General features: G+C 33.0%; 2 protein-coding genes across 4 annotated transcripts; both read left to right on the plus strand.

Moving 5' to 3' along the window:
- The first annotated feature begins 10,877 nt into the window (after positions 1-10,877).
- On the plus strand, positions 10,878-11,899 carry LOC112284964 (E3 ubiquitin-protein ligase PRT1). Its single transcript, XM_024525392.3, has one exon. It carries the CDS (start codon positions 10,878-10,880, stop codon positions 11,715-11,717), a length of 840 nt encoding a protein of 279 aa, XP_024381160.1. The 3' UTR covers positions 11,718-11,899.
- Positions 11,900-12,052: 153 nt separating this feature from the next.
- LOC112284963 (serine/threonine protein phosphatase 2A 55 kDa regulatory subunit B beta isoform) lies at positions 12,053-17,988 on the plus strand. Of its 3 annotated transcripts, none has more exons than XM_024525389.3 (14): positions 12,053-12,988; positions 13,743-13,846; positions 14,023-14,118; positions 14,256-14,375; positions 14,729-14,923; positions 15,173-15,264; positions 15,480-15,598; positions 15,751-15,874; positions 16,038-16,161; positions 16,289-16,357; positions 16,518-16,609; positions 16,804-16,881; positions 17,037-17,113; positions 17,275-17,988. In XM_024525389.3, exons 1-14 carry the CDS (start codon positions 12,865-12,867, stop codon positions 17,406-17,408), a joined length of 1,548 nt encoding a protein of 515 aa, XP_024381157.1. In that variant the 5' UTR covers positions 12,053-12,864; the 3' UTR covers positions 17,409-17,988. The 3 variants fall into 3 exon arrangements, with proteins under 3 accessions (XP_024381157.1, XP_073391492.1, XP_024381158.1); XM_024525390.3 differs by lacking the exon at positions 12,053-12,988 and adding an exon at positions 13,322-13,497; XM_073535391.2 differs by lacking the exon at positions 14,729-14,923.
- The last annotated feature ends 2,538 nt before the right edge of the window (positions 17,989-20,526 follow it).

Consider the following 20,526-nt stretch of genomic DNA (forward strand, 5'->3'; position numbering starts at 1 on the left):
TTATTAGTAGTCAAAAGATTAGTTCTTAGAATGTAAAAGGGCCAATAAATGGATAAGCCACAAGATCAAGGACCAAGAGATAATATTAATAGGATAAAGTATCTATTAGGAAATATTTATAGATTAGATAAGAAAATGAAGTATATACTATAGAATATTCTAATTGTAGGTAAGATGTTAAAAAATATATTAGATATATCATTTGATGAATGTATAGGTTAAAAGATGTAAGTTGTCTATTAAGGCACAAATACCACCTATAAGTAAAGAATATTAGAAAGTGAGAGTTATCTTACTTTGTGACACTTTTCTTTGTGTGCAACCTTATTGATGCTAAATGTTGAGACTTCTAACATGTATATCTTTGATAATCTTAAGAAAGTTTAAACTATCTTAGATTGGAAGATTACAAGAATATTAAAAAACATGCAATATTTTTAAGTAGTTATCAATTACTATCAATTTTTTATAAAGATCTTTTTTCAAATTGCAGCTCTATTGATATATTTGACTTGTAAAGACAAACTTAAGTAGAAAAAAGGAGCCAAAATAACATTTGAAGCTTTAGAAACAACTTTTATTACAATCTTAAAATGTGTTGATTTTTTGATGTATTTTTTTTTTATAGAAACAAATATATCAATTTTTTTTTAATGCAATATTATCACAAATAGGAGCATATGTCAAATTTAACATAGTATCTTTTTATTCAAAAAAAATTTTAACAATCAAAATCAATAATGTAATCCACAATAAAGAAATTCTTGAAATAGTAGATTTTTTTTAAAAAAAACGACATTATTTGAAAGATGCTTCTAGTTCAATGAATATTTATAAAAATCATAAAAAAATTAAATACTTTTTATCAACACGTGTTTTGAATTGCTACTAAGCTTGTTATTATATAACATGTTGATTTGGTTGAAATTTACACTAAAAACTTGGTTGTAAAAAGTAATTTGAAAATTATAACAAATAAAGTTTTTGATAATTATAATTGGATTTTAAATAAATTATAATTAAAATTTAACCAATTCTAAAGAAAAATTAAAAAATTAAAAAAGAATCATAATAAAAATCTAATAAATTTCCAAAGAATTCGAATTTTTTTCCTCAAAAAACAAAAAATTACTAAAACAATTATTAAAAAATGTAAAAATATTTAAAAAATACTATAATAAATTCTTAGTAGATTATAATAAAATTCTAATAAAATTCTAAAAAATATTAATTAAATTTTAATTAAATAATAATCAAATCTTAATCAATTTTTAATCAAATTCTAGTTAAATTTTAATTAAGTTTTAAACAATTTTAAATAAATTTTAACCAATTTTAAATAAATTCTAATAAAATCTCACTATAAATTCTTAATAAATCCTAACTAAATCTTTATCAAATCCTATAGCAAATTAAAACTTTAATACCTTATAGTTTAATCATTGATTTTAACTTATATTTTGATTAATTCTCAATCTCTTCATTATAAGAAAATACAAAAAATTTTGAAAAGATTGAACATATTAAATGAGAGATAAATATTATAATTTTCTTGGGTGTCAACTGGCTTCTTTTTCCAACCTGATTCTGATCTTTGAATACCAATGTCTCTTAATTTCACCATCCAATTTTTCTCTAATGTTTCAAAAAATTTAGAAATTAAGTTTGTTACTTATGTGCCAATTTTTATTTCAATCTAATTGGCAAATAGTTGCAAATTTTAGAAACCTTCATTGATCTTCTAACTCCAATTTCCAAGATCCTAATTAATTTTAGCTTCAATAACCTTAAATTTAACTATTTGAAATGTTCTAAAATATGTATTTTTTTTATTTCTTTAAATTAAAGCATCCTTCAAATAACCCTTATTTAGCAAAGATCTTACAAAGTTATTAAAAACTCAAAGCACTCAAAACAAATATCCAAAGAATCTCTCTCTTATTTGTTCATGAATCTATTTTCTATTCAACTAAAGAATCTTAGAATTACTATAGATATAAAATTTTGTGCTTTGAGATTTGATAATAATTATGGTTCATAATTAGTCGTCTTTGGATATCAATTTTTAGGTTTTAATGATAATTTTTACTAAAAATAACTCTTAAATCTCTCTTAAAGATGTCTATATTCTTTTTTTTCTAATCTACTTTGTTTTGTCTTATTTATAGCCCTTCAAAATATATAGAAGCCATTTTTACATAAAAAAATTAATACTGAATATTTTTATTAAATTCCTATCTTTTACTTATGTTTTGAAACTATATTTTTTAATTAAGCTTTTTTGTAATAGAATCCATATTTTTATCTTTCATCATATAGTTGTGTTACAACACAATACTATTGAAGCAAGTTGTTGAAATGATTTGTATTTAATATCATTTATTGGCCAAAAATCAATAAGATTTGTAAGATGCTTCTTTTATACATTCTTATATTTTAGCAAAAGAAAGAGATGTAACTTTTTATCTACAACATATTGTTCTTTTGAAGCCAAAGGAATTTTATTTTTGAGCAATGAAATCAAAATTAATTCTTGATTCAACATTTTTAGATTAAATTCAATCAAATATGTCTTCAAATTTTCTTATGAATAATATTAAGAATAATTATTCTAAATCTTATAATACTTCGAAGTTTGAATTCAAGAACAATCTTTTTAATTTAAAGGGATGCTTGAATATTCCAAAAATTGAAGCACAATTTTGTATTATATAAGTTTGACATAATTTCTAGGTGCAAAATATTTTAGATATAACTAGGTTTCAAAATTGAATTTTAAGAGATTTTTAGTTGCTTCAAATGTAAAAGATAGTTAAAGAATTTTACTATTATATGATGTTTGTTTAAGATCAAAAATTCTTTGCCAATGACCTAATGGATATTTTTAGCCATTATTTATAATAAAACAACCATAAACATCTGTTTCTATAGACTTTATAATAAATCTTTTAATATTAAACTATTATAATTCAATATTTGTGATAAAAAATTATTTCATTAAAATAAAAAAAATTATATCACATACAAAATCTATCTTTTGTGAAGAAATATATATATTTTCAACAACATCTATTACTATCATATATTACTTAAGAATATTGTATCAAATAAAATGATTATATATATATATATATATATAGATTTTAGTTTTTAATTTATTTTTATTTTTTTAGTTATTTATAATATATTTAAGATATTTATAGAATTATCTACAATCTTCTAACTGATAGATAAATAAAATAAATGAATAAAGTTTTGGAGCAATATTTGAGATGTACTATTAACTAAAATCAAGAAGATTGGATAATTCTTTTTTCATTGGTAAAGTTTGTCTATAATAACATTATAAATTCTTTTACCTAATAATCACATCTTTATACTAATCATAATTATCATCAATGATTTGATATTTTTAATTTTTCAAAAATTGATAATTCTTTAACAAAAGATTTGAATATTTTTTATTAAAGCTATATACAACAATAAAAATAAAATTTAAAATTATTAATAACAACAAAATATCAACATAATATAAAAAAAACTATTTATTATAAAGAAAAATCTCAATTTTATGTTGGTAATAAGATATAATTATTTTATTGTGATATCAAGTTTATTTGTTATTTTGATAAGTTAAATTATGATAGATTTCAATCATTTCATGTTTTTAAATAAATCAATTTAATTGCATATTAATTATATGTATCAAAGTCTATAAAGATCTTTCTTGTGTTCCATGTATTTTTTCTTAAGTCATATCAAACAATGAATATACAAAGAAAAAAACAAATATCATTTTCTTTTATGAAAGTGGACAACAATCAAGAATTTAAAGTAGAAGAAATCTTAGATTGAAGGCAATGTTAAAATAGGTAAGAATATATTGTACATTAATGCATCTATGATATTAATAAATACACATGAAAGCCATCTAAGAACCTTGCAAATATGGCAAAGAAAGTTAATATATTTTTAATTAACAACATCCATCAAAACAAAGATAAAGAGTAAAAAAAATACTTTTTTATAAAGAAAAATAAGTTTAATAAAGATTGTAATCTATCTTCTATCATTATTTGTGGTTTTTGTATATTTGTGTTATTAAGAAGATGGAGAATCAGCAACCAAAATATTCAATTCAAAGGCTATTGTTTACTGACTTGCTAAATGGAACATTAAAATTGTCACAACCTTCAAGACAATATAATAGAAATGAAGATCCTAAAAAACAACATGTTCTTTTTTAATTAGATGGTAAATTACAAGATATTTGATATTATGATTTTAAAAGAGGTTCTTGATATTTGATGATACTATAGGAAGTACAAACTATTCTTGATAATGCTTTAAATATATTATTTGAAAGAAGTAATGAAAGTCTTAACAATAATAAAAAAAATAAGGTGGTCTTTTTGCCTTGATATATGACACTATCAATGGTTAAATAGATCTATTAACTATCTTTAAAGGAAACAAAGATCATAGCATGTGACAAATATAATTTGCCGCATCTTATAGTTCTTCAAAATGTGATTACTTTTCCTTGAAGAACTTATCCCTAGAAGAGAGAATAATATCATGGACAACCAAAACTAATAAAGATAAGAAGTATTAAATAAAAGTAAGTAGAAGTAAATAAAAATAAATATATTTGATAATATTTTATTAAGTAGCTTCTTAGAAGCTTTTTAAATACAAATTTGACTTCTTAAGTATTTGAAGGTAATTGATAGGTTGAAAATTTGGCAAATAAATTGGCCACATATTGTACAAGTTGACCACTTGCTTTATAAGTTGCTTACACATCACACATGTTGATTACTTGTCATATATGTTGGCAATATGGCACACATATTAGAAACTTAGTTTACAAGTTAGAGACATATGTTGTAAATTGGACACATGTCAAATCACATACTAAATATTGCTATATAGTTTCTTAGTTAGATAATATATATGGAGGTAAGAATGAGGTCTTCTTCATTCTTGTCAATCCCTCTTGTGTGTTCTTGTCTTAGCTCAAGAATCTCTAGTCTCTTTATATTTGGCAATACATATTCTAATTTCTATTTAATATCTATCTTTGCTTTGTCTACTTTCTCACTTTAAATGTCATAAGAATGTTTTTCTTTTTTAGACCTTTGTTATGATTCATGTCCTTGACACCTAGAACTTGTACCCATGCCTTCAATCAAATTGATAGTAAGAAATAGAAGCTTAAGATGATAGACTTTCACCAACATTGGTGGCTATGCAAATCCATTTTAAATATCTCCAAATACATCAAACAAAGACAATTGAATACAAAAAACAAAAACTTATAAGAGTTTTTTTATGAAAATTAACAAAAGACATAAAAACTTGTGTTTTAATCAGCAAGTTAATCTAAAATAAATAATTATTGCACATAATTTTGAAGTTGCAAGCAAAATCTTTGATTTGGCACCAATGCACACTTATAGACAATAATATAGAAGTTCAATATGTTGAGATTTTTTTTGATTTAAAGTGGCAAATAGAGACAACACACCTAAGTATAGAAAGTATAGGAAATGTAACATGGTTCCTATCCGTAATGATTGCATATGCCTAGTTTGTAGAACTTTTCTACTAGTATACATTTTACAAACGACAATAGTATTGCAATGAGATAGACAGTAAAAGGGGCAAAGGCATGGGCATTAGATTTAGCAGATAATATTTGAAATTAAAAAGAAAAGGTCTTTATACACTTCATATATAAATGTTGTCAATTGTAAGAAGGTGACATCTAGCAAATATAAAGATAATGTCTTATTAACACATTCTTTTATATATACTAGAGAAAATTAACTTTTTAAATTTATATAAAAATAATTTCCATAAAATATATTTTTTTAAATTCCAAATATTTTTGATATTTTTTTTTTTATTATTTATATGTTTCAAGAACTTGCTATACTAATAAATAGTTTTAAGAAATTAATAACATATAAATATTATTTATGATATTACAATAAAAATAATATATATATATATATATATATATATATATTTATAAAATTTGTGATAATTTTTTGAAAAGTTAAAAATTTTAAAAGTAAATTTCTTTAAAATAAGTAAATAGTTCTTGGAGTTCCAAATAAGAAATTTACTTTTAAAATTACTTACTTTCAAAAATAAAATAAGAAATTTACTTTTAAAATTTTAAAATTACTTATTTGAAATTTACTTATTTAAAATTTTAAAAGTAAATTTCATATATTCATTTTTGAAATTTTTGAAATTTTAAAAGTAAATATTAGATAAATACAAAATAAAATTATGAAAAAAAATTCAAAAAATTCAAAAAAATTCAAAAGACATGTTAGTATTTAAATTCTTATGTATCTATAAGGCTTTATTTTTTTAATTTGTAAAGGTTATTTAATCATGTTATTGTAATCATACAATAATTCTCATCTCTAAAAATCTAAAAATCTATAAGATGAAGATAGAACTAAAAATAAAATTAAATCTAAAAATTATAAATAATTTTAATTTTATATATGTAACTATTACCATTCTTGATTATTAGATTTTTATAAAAAAATATAATATTATATATATATACACATGCATTATGTTTTGTTTTAAAATGTTATAGAATATTCTTAAAACTCTAAAAATCTTCTAAATTTTTATACCATTTTTTTAAATCTTTAAAAACTTCTAGATTTTTCTAAAATAGTTTGTAACATTTTGAATTCATGTCATTGTCTTGGAGTTCCAAAGAACCTTCTATAGTCTTCTTAATTGCTTGAGACATTCTTTCAATTTTAAAAACTTCTATAAAACATTTTGTATATGTGTACATTATTTTATGGGTCTTTAAATTTCTTTTAGAAATATGTTTAAGATTTGATTGCAATAATATAAATTAAGAGGAAGAATAAAATGCACAACAATATTATTAAAACGAATTTTAGAGCAATTCAAAAGTCTACAAGTAAGAAGATCAACATCACATAGCTCTTCTCACGCTTGAAACAAAATTATCACAGCGAGAGTCTTGTTCATGCTTGCAGCATCAAACTTGTGGGGGGCGGATGTTTGCAGGCGCGACCTTCCAATCGCACGTCGCATGCACTTTCATGTCGAACAGTGAATAGTGGAGAACAGGAGCAGGAGGGGCAGGAGCAAAGAGTTTCTGGTGCGATGGGCCTCGGCGACCTCCACGCCGAGGCACTTGCGAAAGCACGGGAAGAGTTTTTTCTAGCTTCGCAATCCTATGGGGGGCACTGGGGAGGTGTTACAGTCATGCGGAATCGATGGGGTGCACATGACTTGGTCCAACGCCGCCAACCGCGAGGCGAGGTGAGGCGAGGTGAGGTGAGCCCCCACACACACTGCGCCGGAACCACGGCTGCACGTCGCTCGAGACCAGCACACCGTCGCGCCTTCTGCCGCCCTTGCGGAGCGCAGACACGGCCCCGGGCGATGGCGCACAATCCGCCTCTCTTGTAGGGCCCTTATCCCTGTGGTTTTCCGCCCCAGCAGGCACCAACCCACGCCGCACTCTTCCATAGATACAACCCTCCTGTTTGATCCATCCCGTGCAATGCAGGAGCTACTGCTGCGAGCAGTGCCTCTGGCCGCTTTCCTGGATATAACCACGGGTCTTGGTCGTCCAGGGTCCCCGTTATCCACGGCCGTAGGTTCCTTTTCAACGGGTAGACGCTGCATGGCAATGACGCCATGCCTTGGTCCCACCCGCTCACGGTAATCACTCACTCGGCGGAAATGGGACGTCCCTAGACCCATGACCGTCCACTGTGTCCAAAAGGAACGGATGAAGCCAGTCTTTATTAAAGAACTTTGGAACAAACTGTCTCATTCGACTCGTTTATTTTATTTACCAATGGTGGGCATGCTTATATTTTATTATTAGTATCATAGTTTTCAATATATATATATATATATTTTTCTCTACTATTCATTAAATTTGTAATTCAAGCATTATTAATTTTCTCATATGCATGATTTTATTACCTACTTCTATGAAAAAAATAATGCATCATAATGTGTTATATTTATTCTTGAGATGCAGTGTATCTTTGGGATATAATATACTTGATACATATTGCATCTAGAATGGTATAAGGATTTTTTTGATTAATTTTTATCAATTCATCTTAATATTAATTCTTATTATAAATGTTGTAAGATTTCATACAGTTTAATTAGTTCCATTTATTTATTGTTAGTTTAGTAAAAAGCTATCTTTCTTTATGTTCAAACTTTAATTTTGAAATTTCATTATTATTGATACTATTCTAGTTTATGTTTGAATAATCAAATTGACATACTTTTATAATTAGGTATTATTGCTACTTTATGAAAATCAAAAGATTTTGTATTTTTTAAGTGTAAATTTTACTCCTCAACCCCAATTATAAGATGGCTTCAATTAAAAGTTGCTTATAATTGATGGTGTAAAGTGAAGTAAGCAATTGACAAAAAACCAAAGAAGGACAACCACAATACAAGTGAAAGAAATGAAATCAAGTAATTACAACATCCAAAACTAAGTCACGGTCTATTCACTAGATTTTTATCCAATAAAAAATAAAAAAGTAAAATATTTTTAGATAGATAATTTTTTAATCTTTTCAATGACATAAAAATCATGTAATTCCAAGTTACTATCAGTAAGTTATGATAGATTAAAGATAGAATGTAAATAATAGAAAAATTAAGTGAATAATTTTTACTTCAAGGATAACTTGCTTAAGAAATCAGGAATTCGAGCCTCACTGAGCTCACAAATAGTGTATATGGATTGTCTACAGAGGCTTTGAGGCTTTAGACTTATCTTCCTACCTATACCCAAGGTGCTACAACCCACATGAGAATTGTGCACCTCTCTTCCTACAAGGACTAAACTAGCTGCTGGTCCTCATATTTTCTACTAGTAAAACTACTTTTTTTGCATTTTTGACTACACCATGGTGTTCAAAAACACCTGATTAGCCTAAACACCTTGTATAGCCTTCAAATCTTGCTTCATTTCTTCATAATGGCTCTCAAGGTAGTAAAACTCAATTAATTTTCTATTGAATGACTTAAAACTATGTTTTTAATTAATCCACCAATTATAATCAATTTAAGGGACTCACATATTTATTAAACTATCTTCTTCTTCTTCTTCTTCTTATATTTTATTAAAAAAATAATATTATATGGATGTAAAATTAGTATGTTGAAACTTTTACTAGACCAAAATTTACAATAATTTTATAAAACTTTTCAATGTAGAAAATAGTATGTTTTTAAAATATCTAATTATAAGGTTTTGTCTACCATTCTTAAATGATTTTTTTTAAGATATATGAATAAAATGATATCGCCAATCTTAACAATGTATAATTTGTCAAAAATATTATGACTATTTTGAAATAAAAAATATCTGTGTGGATTCTATACTCTTGCACAAAATTATCATTCATGTAATTTTTAATTACATCACCTTTATTGACTTTTATTTTTTTTGTAAAATAAATATGCTTCCTTAAAATATTGAAATGGTGGTATTTTTATTTCTATTTTTTTCTTTTAAAAAAAAATCTTCATATGATCTAATTCTTTTACAAGATTTAAAGAATAACATTCACAATTAAAAATTATTATTATTCTCTTTCGTTATTGATATCATAGAGTGTTTTTTTTTTGAAATTTAAAGAAAATCTCAAGTTTCAACAAAAAAAATAAAAATAACAGAAGAAATTAATATTAAAATAATAATTAAAATTATATAATATATTGAAAGAAAAAAATTAAAGAAAAAAAAGATCTATGAAGAACAGCACTCACTGCACAACAACAGAGGCCATCGCCAACAAGAGCTGAATAGGCACGGAGACCAGTAACAGGGCTCAAAGTATCACGAATATAGGGCATCACAATTTTACGGGTAACACCTCGAGCTGCCCGTAACTTTCATAACGGGGCCGGGAACGCCAAGGGCCCGTGGGGCATATGGAGGGTATGGGCCAGGCCAGAGTGGGAAGGCTGGATGGGATGGATGATAATCACGGAAGGCGTACTGTTGATTTTATTTCATCCTTCCATCCATCCATCCAGCCATGGGCTAAGCTCGCAGCAGGCATGGTCGCTGACTCTGCCATCATCGTCTAGATACTGCAAGCTCGCTCGATTGATCGATCGCACAATTGCGCGCTCCCAGGCGGATCTGCAGCTTCTCTTGTTGTGGAGTACTCGACGCTGTTGCAATTCGTGCACCTGGGGTGTGTCTCACGTCCCCATTTCGCAACAGACCTCTTTCTGTTTCGTGCCGTTTTGGTGTTGAGCAAAATTTGTAGAAGGGCTGCTGGAATATTTTATTGTTGAAATTTCCCAGCATTGCTGACGTGGCAAGAAAAATCACGCCGAGAGACATCTAGAACCTCCCTCTCTGACCGTGAACCCAAACTGAGACTTCTTGCTTTGTTTCTTCAGTGAAGCGTAGCGCTATCCAAGTGCTGTACATTGCTTGCTGTAATTCGAAAAGACTGCCGAAAAACTTTATGGCTCGAAACCCAACAGTCCAGTCGATGTCCAGACTCTTCGGCTTCTTCTTATTCAGGGTCTCCTAGAATATAATAGAGACAGAAGCCCTGCATGCGGAGCCTGAAAAACTTAGCTCGGAGGGTAGCGGAGTTCAAGGCGGTGAGGGTCAATGCCTCTGTTGTGTGTCTTCCACTTGCTTTCGAGGTGGATAATGGTGACTTTCAGCGTGGAAGGCGTTTGAGGATTTGGCAATTGGAAAACTCGAATTTTTCTTGCAATCATCTTCGCTTTCCCGTTGCAGGGTGTTGTTGTTGTTGTCGCGGCTGCAGAGTTGGAGTGAGTCGGCAGAAATGGCGGAGGCAGGGAAGCCGTTTAATTGCCCGATATGCCTTGAGATGGTCTACAAGCCTGTCGTGCAGGTATGCGGCCACATGTTTTGCTTCTGGTGCGTGCATCGTTCCATGAACCCTTCCACGGTGTCCCATTGCCCGATCTGCCAGAAACCATACGTCCACCTCGCCCGCATCGCCCCCCAGCTCCACCACCACCTGCAGCTCGCTTACCCTCTCGAGTATGAGAGCCGCGCGCGGGAGGTCGCAGCGGAGGAGCGCGATCAGAATCTCTACTCTCCCTTCATAGAGCCCGTCCCATCGTCCTCTTGTAACCCTAAAGCCATCCTCCGCTGCAAGGTCTGCAAGAAGCTGCTCTACAAGCCCGTGGCGATGAACTGCGGCCACCTCATGTGCCAATCCTGTGCGGCATCGGGTCCGCCCAACACTTGCCGTCTTTGTGGTGTGCATCATCCGGGGCCATTCCCGCAGGTTTGCGTTGAACTCGACCAGTACATGGAGAAGGAGTTTGGGCGAGAGTACAAGAGCCGGGGCGGCGAGATCGGTCGCGCAATACTAGCAAACTGGGAATCCCGGCCCGCTGACAATCTCGGATCCATGGGCATGGTGCAGAATATGATTCACCCTAGTGTGGGGTGCGATGGCTGTGGTATGATGCCCATTCTCGGCAGACGCTTCTATTGCCTCGATTGCCCGGAGAGTTGCGGTTATGATTTGTGTCAGACTTGTCATGCTCGCGGCGCGAATCAGCCCGGGCGGTTCAACCAGCGCCACTCGCCGTGGCACCGCATGGAGGAGCGGTCCAAGCGAAGCCCCTGGATCTTCGTCTGGGCCTGGTGAACCTGCCTGGGTAGTCTCAGAATCCAACCCGCTAGCTCATCTACGTAGAAATCGGTCGCGGTTAGTTAGCTTAGTTAAGTGTACAGTCTGCACATGCTCATGAGGTTGCTCGCGCACGATCACTCGTTACGACTCTGTGAACATCTGTGATTAATGAATCATACTACGTCCAACTTCACAAATCGGAACCTGATCGTCGGTTTCGCAACATCTGTGCTGGTTCTGATAGCTTGTAATGGTTTGTGATGGCTGATGAGGTTTGGTAGCGTATCACAAAGAGCTACTTTTGTCTACTAGCTTGTTTGTTTCTGTAAGATAAGCGTCGGCTTGTGTCTACGGCTGCGAATGTCTGAATTTGTCGCGGTGATCCCGTTTTTGACCTCGTCAAACCGATGAACTGACACTTCGAAGGATCTTACGTTGACATGCTATCATACTAGCACTAATTAATAATCAGCAGAGCGCATTAAATACATTATCTTTCTCTCCCCACAACGAAATACAGACAGCCAAATCCTCTCAGAAAACAATAACGTTAACTTATCTACGTGAAACCTGCAACTGGTGGTAATGAATTACACAGCTCAGAGAAAAAAAAATACCCAGAAAATACTCCATCCAGCATATTCTCGTTAGTCGAGCGGTGCTGTAAATCTGAAAGCTTGATACTTTGGACGTCAAAGTACAGCAATCGAGCAAATTTGTGCACAAATACCGTATCCGAATGGAGGGGACTGATGGCCGAGGGCAGACGGAGCAGGAGGGCAGGCGCAGCGGGCAGAGAAGGAAAACCAAGCGGGGGTTTCGTCGTGCTAGTGGCGATGCCGGACGAGGAGAGTTGAGCTTGGTTGTGAGTGAGGGGAATTGTTTGGTCCTGAACGAGACGCCATAGCCGATGCTGACGAGTTTGAGGCTACGACCCCGGCCGCGCGGCGCCCACGAATGGAACTCCATCACAAGGAGCATTCCAGCCAGGTGACGCACGCGCGGTGTGTGGATCATTGTTGCAGGCTATGGAGCTCCCAGAAGCTATGGGAGCTGCGCCATGGACGCCATCCTCGCAAGTGGGTATCGTAGAGGCACACGGTAGGGTCTGGTAGGGGGGTAGCAGCGAATCCAGTGATTTGGCACCGCGAAAGCTGTTGCGATGATCAGTGGCTTGCCAATCGGGGCTGCCGATGGGGGCCCTGGACCGTCGTCGCAATCTCCTCTGGAGTGGAAATTCTCCCAAGTGTTCGGTGAGCGCGCCGTTGGTGAAGAAGTTCAAGACGGTACCACGATCTCACCCCCTTTTCTCAAATTATTTGCCCTTTGTAGTAGTAGTAGTACTGGTCATCACCATCTTCCACCTCTTTTGATTGTCGCAGTGGTCACCTCAATCTTACTGGATCGACAACGAGGGTGTGAATCCATTCTGTGGGTGTAGCTTTTCTTTCGAATATTACTTGTCTTCCTTCCATGGCTTTGACTGCGACGGAGATGTTAAGGGAGTAGGTATTGGAGCTTTACATCCAAGTCCACGTCTCATTCCGGCTGAGTCTATCAGTGGGAACCTTTTAGAATCGTTGTTCCATTGGGAAATTTTCTTAACACTAAAACAGCTCTCTTTCTCTCTGGCTATTTTCCTAGTTCTTGGGGCACGATTTTTGTCTCGCATACTACCTTTGTTCATTTTTCGGGAACTGTGCTTCTTAAACCCTGATGAGAGGTTTTAGTTCAGGATCTACAACTCCACCCTCATGCTGGGTTTACTTTGCATCATATTTCAGGACATTATTGGGTGAGATGGTTGATTCTGAAGCAGCTATTGTCGTAGTCGTCAAATTACGAAAGGCTTGTTCCAGCGCTCAATGCTGGTCTCTGGAGCTTCCATAGTTGCTCTTTTCCAGCTGCTAAGCTCTTCCATAATCTGATCAGTAGTTTGTCTGAATTTTTCATGAATTAGCTGTGGTTTGATCCTAACCCGTTACTCATTTGTATTGGACTTCCAGCTAATTTCGGCTTTCTGTGCGTAATTCATGACAGACGATATAATCTCAGCTATTGAGTTTGATAAATCCGGGGGGCATCTGGCAACTGGAGACCGCGGAGGGCGTGTTGTGTTGTTTGAGAAAACAGATGCCAGGGATGTAAGTTTCGGCTTTCATACACTTTATGTAGATTCGGGCTAATGAAGCTCACATCTGAGCGGTACAGAAAAGGTCTAGTACGAGACAGTAGTTTGCTAGGTCCTTGACAAAGTCCACTGTCTGAGGATTACATAGAAAGAATTTTGCGTGTTGATGCGAGATTGTGTCCTCCGCAGCAACGCACACGAAAGGAGCTGGAAAAGACAGACCATTCAGTGCTAAGGCATCCAGAGTATCGATACTCCACCGAGTTTCAAAGTCATGAGCCCGAGGTAATTAGACAAGTGATCGGAGACTTGCTCAAAGTTTAATAGCTGGCCTGGAAATATGGTAAAATATGTAATTGTCTCTATTAGGAGGTGTGTACGTTGGATGAACCTAAATGGGGTTTCCTTGTTTTTATCTGCAGTTTGATTTTTTGAAGAGTCTGGAGATAGAAGAAAAGATCAACAAGATCAAGTGGTGTCACACTGTTAATGGTGCCCAGTTCCTACTGTCCACAAACGACAAAACGATTAAATCATGGAAGGTAATTTCGGCTGACGTGCATGACCAGGGAGCATTTTAGCATCGCTATTATTTTACCAAGATCCAGATCATGAGTCGATTTCAAAGCGGAAAAAGAAAGAATTACATAACATGGAACCATCTTCGAAACCAAATGTCAGTTAAACCACGTTGATGGCTCATCACTTCACTATCTTTCATTGTTTTTAGGGGTCTGACAAATAAATATTGCACAAGATCCATCAAGGAAAGGATTCATATATACTCTACTCTTGTTATTCTCGGGACTTTTTTTTTTCTTTATCTTTCTTTCCTTTTTTTTCTCTTTTCTTGTGGAGAACATGACCTCTATCTGAGCCATTTGCCGTACTACAGGTGACAGAGAAGAAAACGAAACAACTGTCTAACTTGAATGTGGCTCCTGAAATTCGTGGGAACAGAAGTGTAATATCCATCAACCTGGCAGATGATCTGAACAGTTTTGGGCCTCGCCCGAATCCCACCTCTTTTAGCATTGGCTCCGACTTTCGGTTTCCTCCTGGGGGAATTCCAGCTCTGCGTCTTCCTTCGGTAGTTTTATGAGACCCCTCTCGTCTGCCCACGTAGGCCGTTCGGCTATGCGTTTCTCCCATGTGAACAATACTTCTAGGATACCCTATTGGTTAATGAATCTCATGTTGTGTGGGTGTTTTGATTATTATTTTTAACGTTGTAGAAGAATAGATTACATCTGTAATTTAACTTCTGGAGGATCAAAGATCTAGCCGCCAGTGCCTCACCCTTATTGCTGTCTTTTGTGGGCTCTCTTGAGGACTGCAGGTTTCCATCAATGAGACAACGTTGGTTGCGAGATGTAGAAAAGTGTATTGTAATGCTCATGCATATCACATCAATTCCATCTCGACAAACAGGTAAGGTTTGATCTCAGCGTCTGTTCTACCAATGGGTGTAGTACCATTGCTCTCTCCTCTGCCATTCGGTCGATGTTTTTGTGTCACTGACATCTAAGTCTGGAAAAAGACACTTCACCTGCTCATAATTGTTGTGTTGTCTGCGAAGGCGTTTCTCAACGAACGACTCTTGGAATTGAATTTTCTTCTGGATCCTTGGCCTTGCTATTGTGCAGTGATTGCGAAACGTACATATCTGCGGATGACTTGAGAATAAATCTTTGGAACCTCGAAGTGAGCGATCAGAGTTTTAACATTGTTGACTTGAAGCCAGTAAACATGGAAGACCTCACAGGTACTGCTTCATGCTGAAGACCAAGGATTGTTTTTTTCCCTACAGTTCTCTGGGATAGAGCAGCCCTACATTTTATTGTTTTTTCTCAATAATAAGAGGACGAGGCCAGTGGGCGGATCTAACTCCTCTGGGTTTGGACGTTGTGTGAGCAGAGGTTATAACATCAGCGGAGTTTCACCCCACACATTGCAACTTGCTTGCATACAGTAGCAGTAAGGGGTCTATCCGACTTATTGATATGCGCCAGTCGGCTCTTTGTGACAGACATACCAAGTTGTACGTCTATTCCACTAAGACAAAGTCGATATACACTTTTCTCTGATAATCGGGCGTCTACTTTTATAATGTTAGAAAAACTTATCTGTACTGAGTTACAAGCCACTGCTTGTGCATTATCTAACAAGGTTTCTTTTCTTTGTGGTTTTTATTGTTCTTTCAGATTTATGGACGTTGAACCCGCTGGGAATAGGTCTTTTCTCACGGAGATCATCGCTTCCATCTCTGACATTAAGTTTTCAAGGAATGGTCGGTACATTCTGAGTCGTGACTATATGACTTTGAAGGTTTGCACCATCTATTTAACCATGACTCATTATTACACTAATTCCAAGGGTGCACCAAGCTCCATAGACCATTTTTAGGTTTGACTGAATTATTCATCATCGTATATACACCTTTTGCTGTTGCCAGTTGTGGGACTTGAACATGGAAGCGTCACCCGTCGCAACTCTGAAAGTCCATGAGTATCTGCGGCCGAAGGTTCTTATCCCCACTTTTACACGTCACTTGTTGCCACTGGTGTTCCTTAAATGTTTGACGAATCGCTTTCTACTTGGATGAATTATATGATGTGAGTGCGTTTGAGGAACTTCTTAGACCCAGAACTCAAGCTCCATTTTGACACAAATCTTGTTTTCAGCTCTATGATCTGTACGAGAACGATTCCATCTTTGACAAATTTGAGTGTTGTCTAAACGGTGATGGCACACGTGCCGCAACTGGCTCCTACAGGTAACAGCCTTCTGCACCTTTTTGTGCCCTGTTGGCAATGTTAAGCAACAGCCAATCTAAAGTGTTTTTCGAACATGGAAAGGAATCGTTCTTCGGAAGATTAAGTCAGTACCTAGGGAGCAGTCTACCAGTAGCTACCAGTACCAACCTTACTGAATCTAGAAAACTGTTGTACAACCCTTCCCATGGTCCAGCAACTTGTTTCGCGTGTTCGAGACAACCTCTGGAAGCGACGAGGCCTCCATCTTAGAAGCCAGCAAGAGCCCCAACAGGTATGAGCTGCCGTCCACACTTTCTGCTACCAACGTTTCAACATATGTACACCGGTAGAGAAGCTCCGGCACTGATATTCTGATACCCATTTCCAACCATACTTTTGTGTACATCATGACAACACTTGGGTTGGTCCATCATGTGGCATTGGCAGGCGAAATGCAACGCAGTCGTCCAGATGCGGCAACCGGCTGGTCAACTTCGCCAGAGGCCGTCGTGACACTCGCCGAGGTCAGCCTCCAGATCAGTGAAAAGACAGCTTTTGTGTTGTGCTATCGATCTGCATTGCTCCTAGCTTTGAACACAACACTCTTTTTACGGTGAGAAGGCGATGATAGAACAAGTGCACAAATAATTAGAGGCTGTTAGTTGTTGGCTGATTGTTGGGGCAGGTGGGAATGAGATGGTGGGTGCGGAGAACGGTGTGTATGATTTCACGTCCGAGCTTCTGCACCTGGCTTGGAATCCTGCAGCCAATTTGATTGCGTGCGCTGCATCCAACAGCTTGTACATGTACTTCGCCTAGCGCACATCACCAGCATTGCTTCTTCTTCATCGTCTTCATCTTCTTCGCAGTAAATTTACAGCATCCATCACCGACACTGCATCATCTCCATCTTCATCGTCTTGTCGGTAAACTAGTAGCATCCTTCACACACTTTTCATCTTCTCCTTTTTCTTCGTCTGCTTCATCATGTTCAACTTCTTTTTATCTTCATTTCATGGTAGTATTTGTGGAAAGTACTCTTTGTGGGTTGTATTGAGGATTGTAGATGCATCTTGCTTGGTTTGAGGGAGCGCATTATACACTGCATTCTTGTGTGCTTTCCACGGATCTGGTGGTCAAATATATATTTTTGCATTAGGAAAGTGAAAAAAGTGAAAAGGTAAAACAATGCCAAACTTGGATCGTATTGTCTACTGTAAAACAAGTTCATGTTTTAGTGGCAAGCAATCTAAACATTGCCTGTGGGTTAGATTATGGTTGGTGTAGTTGAGCAAATTTATTTGTTTTGTTTTTAATTTCACAAGATTGATAAAAATCTCAAGTACATAAAAACATTTGAGGTTCTTGTTATTTACATAAAGAATTATTTCACTTGAAATGGTTTTACAAAACAAAGTGTTACCATTCTTAAAATGAATTTACAATTATACCAAACTATTTTTCATAAAGCTAATACTTAAAAATAATAGATGCACAGTTTTTATAAAAATTAAATCAATTATTATTTATTTGGTTGTTTATATTAAAAAAAATTGTAAAATAAAATTACAATATTTGTCTCTACAATTTATCCAAAACTTATTGCATCAAAATACAAGTTGTAGGAAAAGCTCTCATCATATACTTAAAAATCAATTTAATTGTAGTATATTAATCAATAATAAAGTACATCTATTTGACAAAATTAGTAATAATAATAATAATGGATATTATAAAAAAAATTTCAAGAGCAAATAATGTAATTTTTTTTTTTTTTTTTTTTTTTTTTTAATTTTATTGATGACCAATTTATAACTGAGATATTTTTAAAATTCACAGATAAATTGTTTTAGAAATGATATATCCAAAAATTTCTACATAAAGTTCAAACAGTGAAAATTATTCTAATTTGTCAAATAATATAACTTATTTTAGATTTTATAAAATTCGATGCATGTATATTTGTATTTTTCAATATCAAAAAAATATCAAATACAATAAACAGCAAAGTCATGAAAAAAATTCACAAAAAATATTACTTAGTACAAAGTATAGAAAGTATTCCCAATGTTACATTTTATATATTTTGTAAGTGCTACAAGTTAATACTCTAATAAATGGTAAATAGTATCATGTATAAATTTTATATTTTTAAATAATAACTTTATAAGTTAAAAGGTTAGTATTTCATCAAAAAAATTGTATTTTTGCTTTTGATGCACTTAAAAAATAACTTTGATGAGCTTGAAAATGTACTTGATGCAGATATAATTTGTGTGTTGGTTGTGAAGGAGGTGCAAATAAAGAACTTTCATTTATTTATTTTGTTTACTAGCTTGTACAAAAGTCATTGGCAAGCCCTTCTAATATAGAATATTAGAAAATTTGTTCTACTTGTAGGATACAACTTGTCCTACTTGTCCTTTATAAGACTTAATATATGACACAAATAAATGTGAATAGAAAATGTGAATGTGAATAAGATAGACGACCCATTTCTAATAACTTAAATATTTCAATTTATATCCAATAGGTGGGAAAATGGGGAAAAAACACCTCCATGTAAAGAAATAGAAATCAGGAGGATTTTAAGTGTTTTTGCAAATTAAGATAAAAAAATTTAGGATCTTAATGTTTTTATTTTTATCTTAATTTTTATTTTAATTTGGCCCAAAAATAGAACTTATATAAATATTTTAGCTCAAGATTCTTTTCCACCCATTTTAGACATATTGGCCTACCTAATTTTAATTGGTGGTGGATTATAAAATTAAAAATCCAATTTTTACAAAACCATAATGTATAGCACTTATTAATACTTTCAAGAAAAGTGTGGCATTTGATTATTTTATTATTCCACCTCAACCAACCAACAATTGCCACCTATTGATAGTTCATGCAAATCCATTTCAAGTACAATGAATTTTATTTATTATTCACACTTTAACATCATTTTAACCAATTCACGATCTATTTAAGATCATTAGAAAAGGATTTTATTTTATTTATTTTTATTGATGTTAGATCTGCTTGTCAGAACGAATTAGTCCTAGTTGCTGGAGTAATCAAAATAGGATATCTTATATATTGAAAATGGAAGGTGGTCAATAATGGGTCGACTACCTTAGACTTGCACAAGAGTGGTAGCTTCACATTTAAAGCTCAATAACTACTATTTGCCATCTCAAAAAGTTGACATCTCTTAAAGCTTTGAGTTTAAAAAATATTATCTTATTCTCTTAATAAAGAATATAATTTTTGATGATTTTATGAAAAAATTATTGAATTAAAAAATTTATCCTTCATTAGATGGGCTTAATTATTGGTCTAACAAACAAAGATATAAATGATTTTGAAATTTTTGAAAGGTTTTGACAAATTTATAATAAGAATCAATAGTTTTTTTTTAAAAAATAAAAATATAAAAAAATAATAAAATAATAAAATAATACTAAAAAAATTAATAATTTTAAATATAAATTTTAATAATCACATTTCAAAATTTTTAAATCAATCTTATTAATCATTAGATTTATAGATAATAATAATATTAATAATAAATTATATATATATATATATATATATATATATATATATAAAGACCAAGAATCAATATTAAAGATAAAAATAAAAAATAAAGAAAATTTGTAACTCATATATTTTGGATTGCATTATCTATAAGTATTAAAACATAAAATCATAAAGACGAAATGAATAAACAAAAAGCATAATTTTAAAGTTATTTGAAATGCTATAAACATATAACATATTATATAGAACAAACTGAATAAATATTTTACTAAACCTAAAGTCTTAAAAATTCCATTCACATATAAAAATCTTATATTTAAAATTAATTAAGTACATACTATTATTTGAATTTACTTAATTATATGGACTTTAGCTACATCTTAATTAACAACTTGTTTAAATTATA

The sequence above is a fragment of the Physcomitrium patens genome, chromosome 7 (assembly GCF_059467195.1).
Source record: "Physcomitrium patens ecotype Gransden chromosome 7, ASM5946719v1, whole genome shotgun sequence".
In the NCBI taxonomy this organism is placed as follows: domain Eukaryota; kingdom Viridiplantae; phylum Streptophyta; class Bryopsida; order Funariales; family Funariaceae; genus Physcomitrium; species Physcomitrium patens.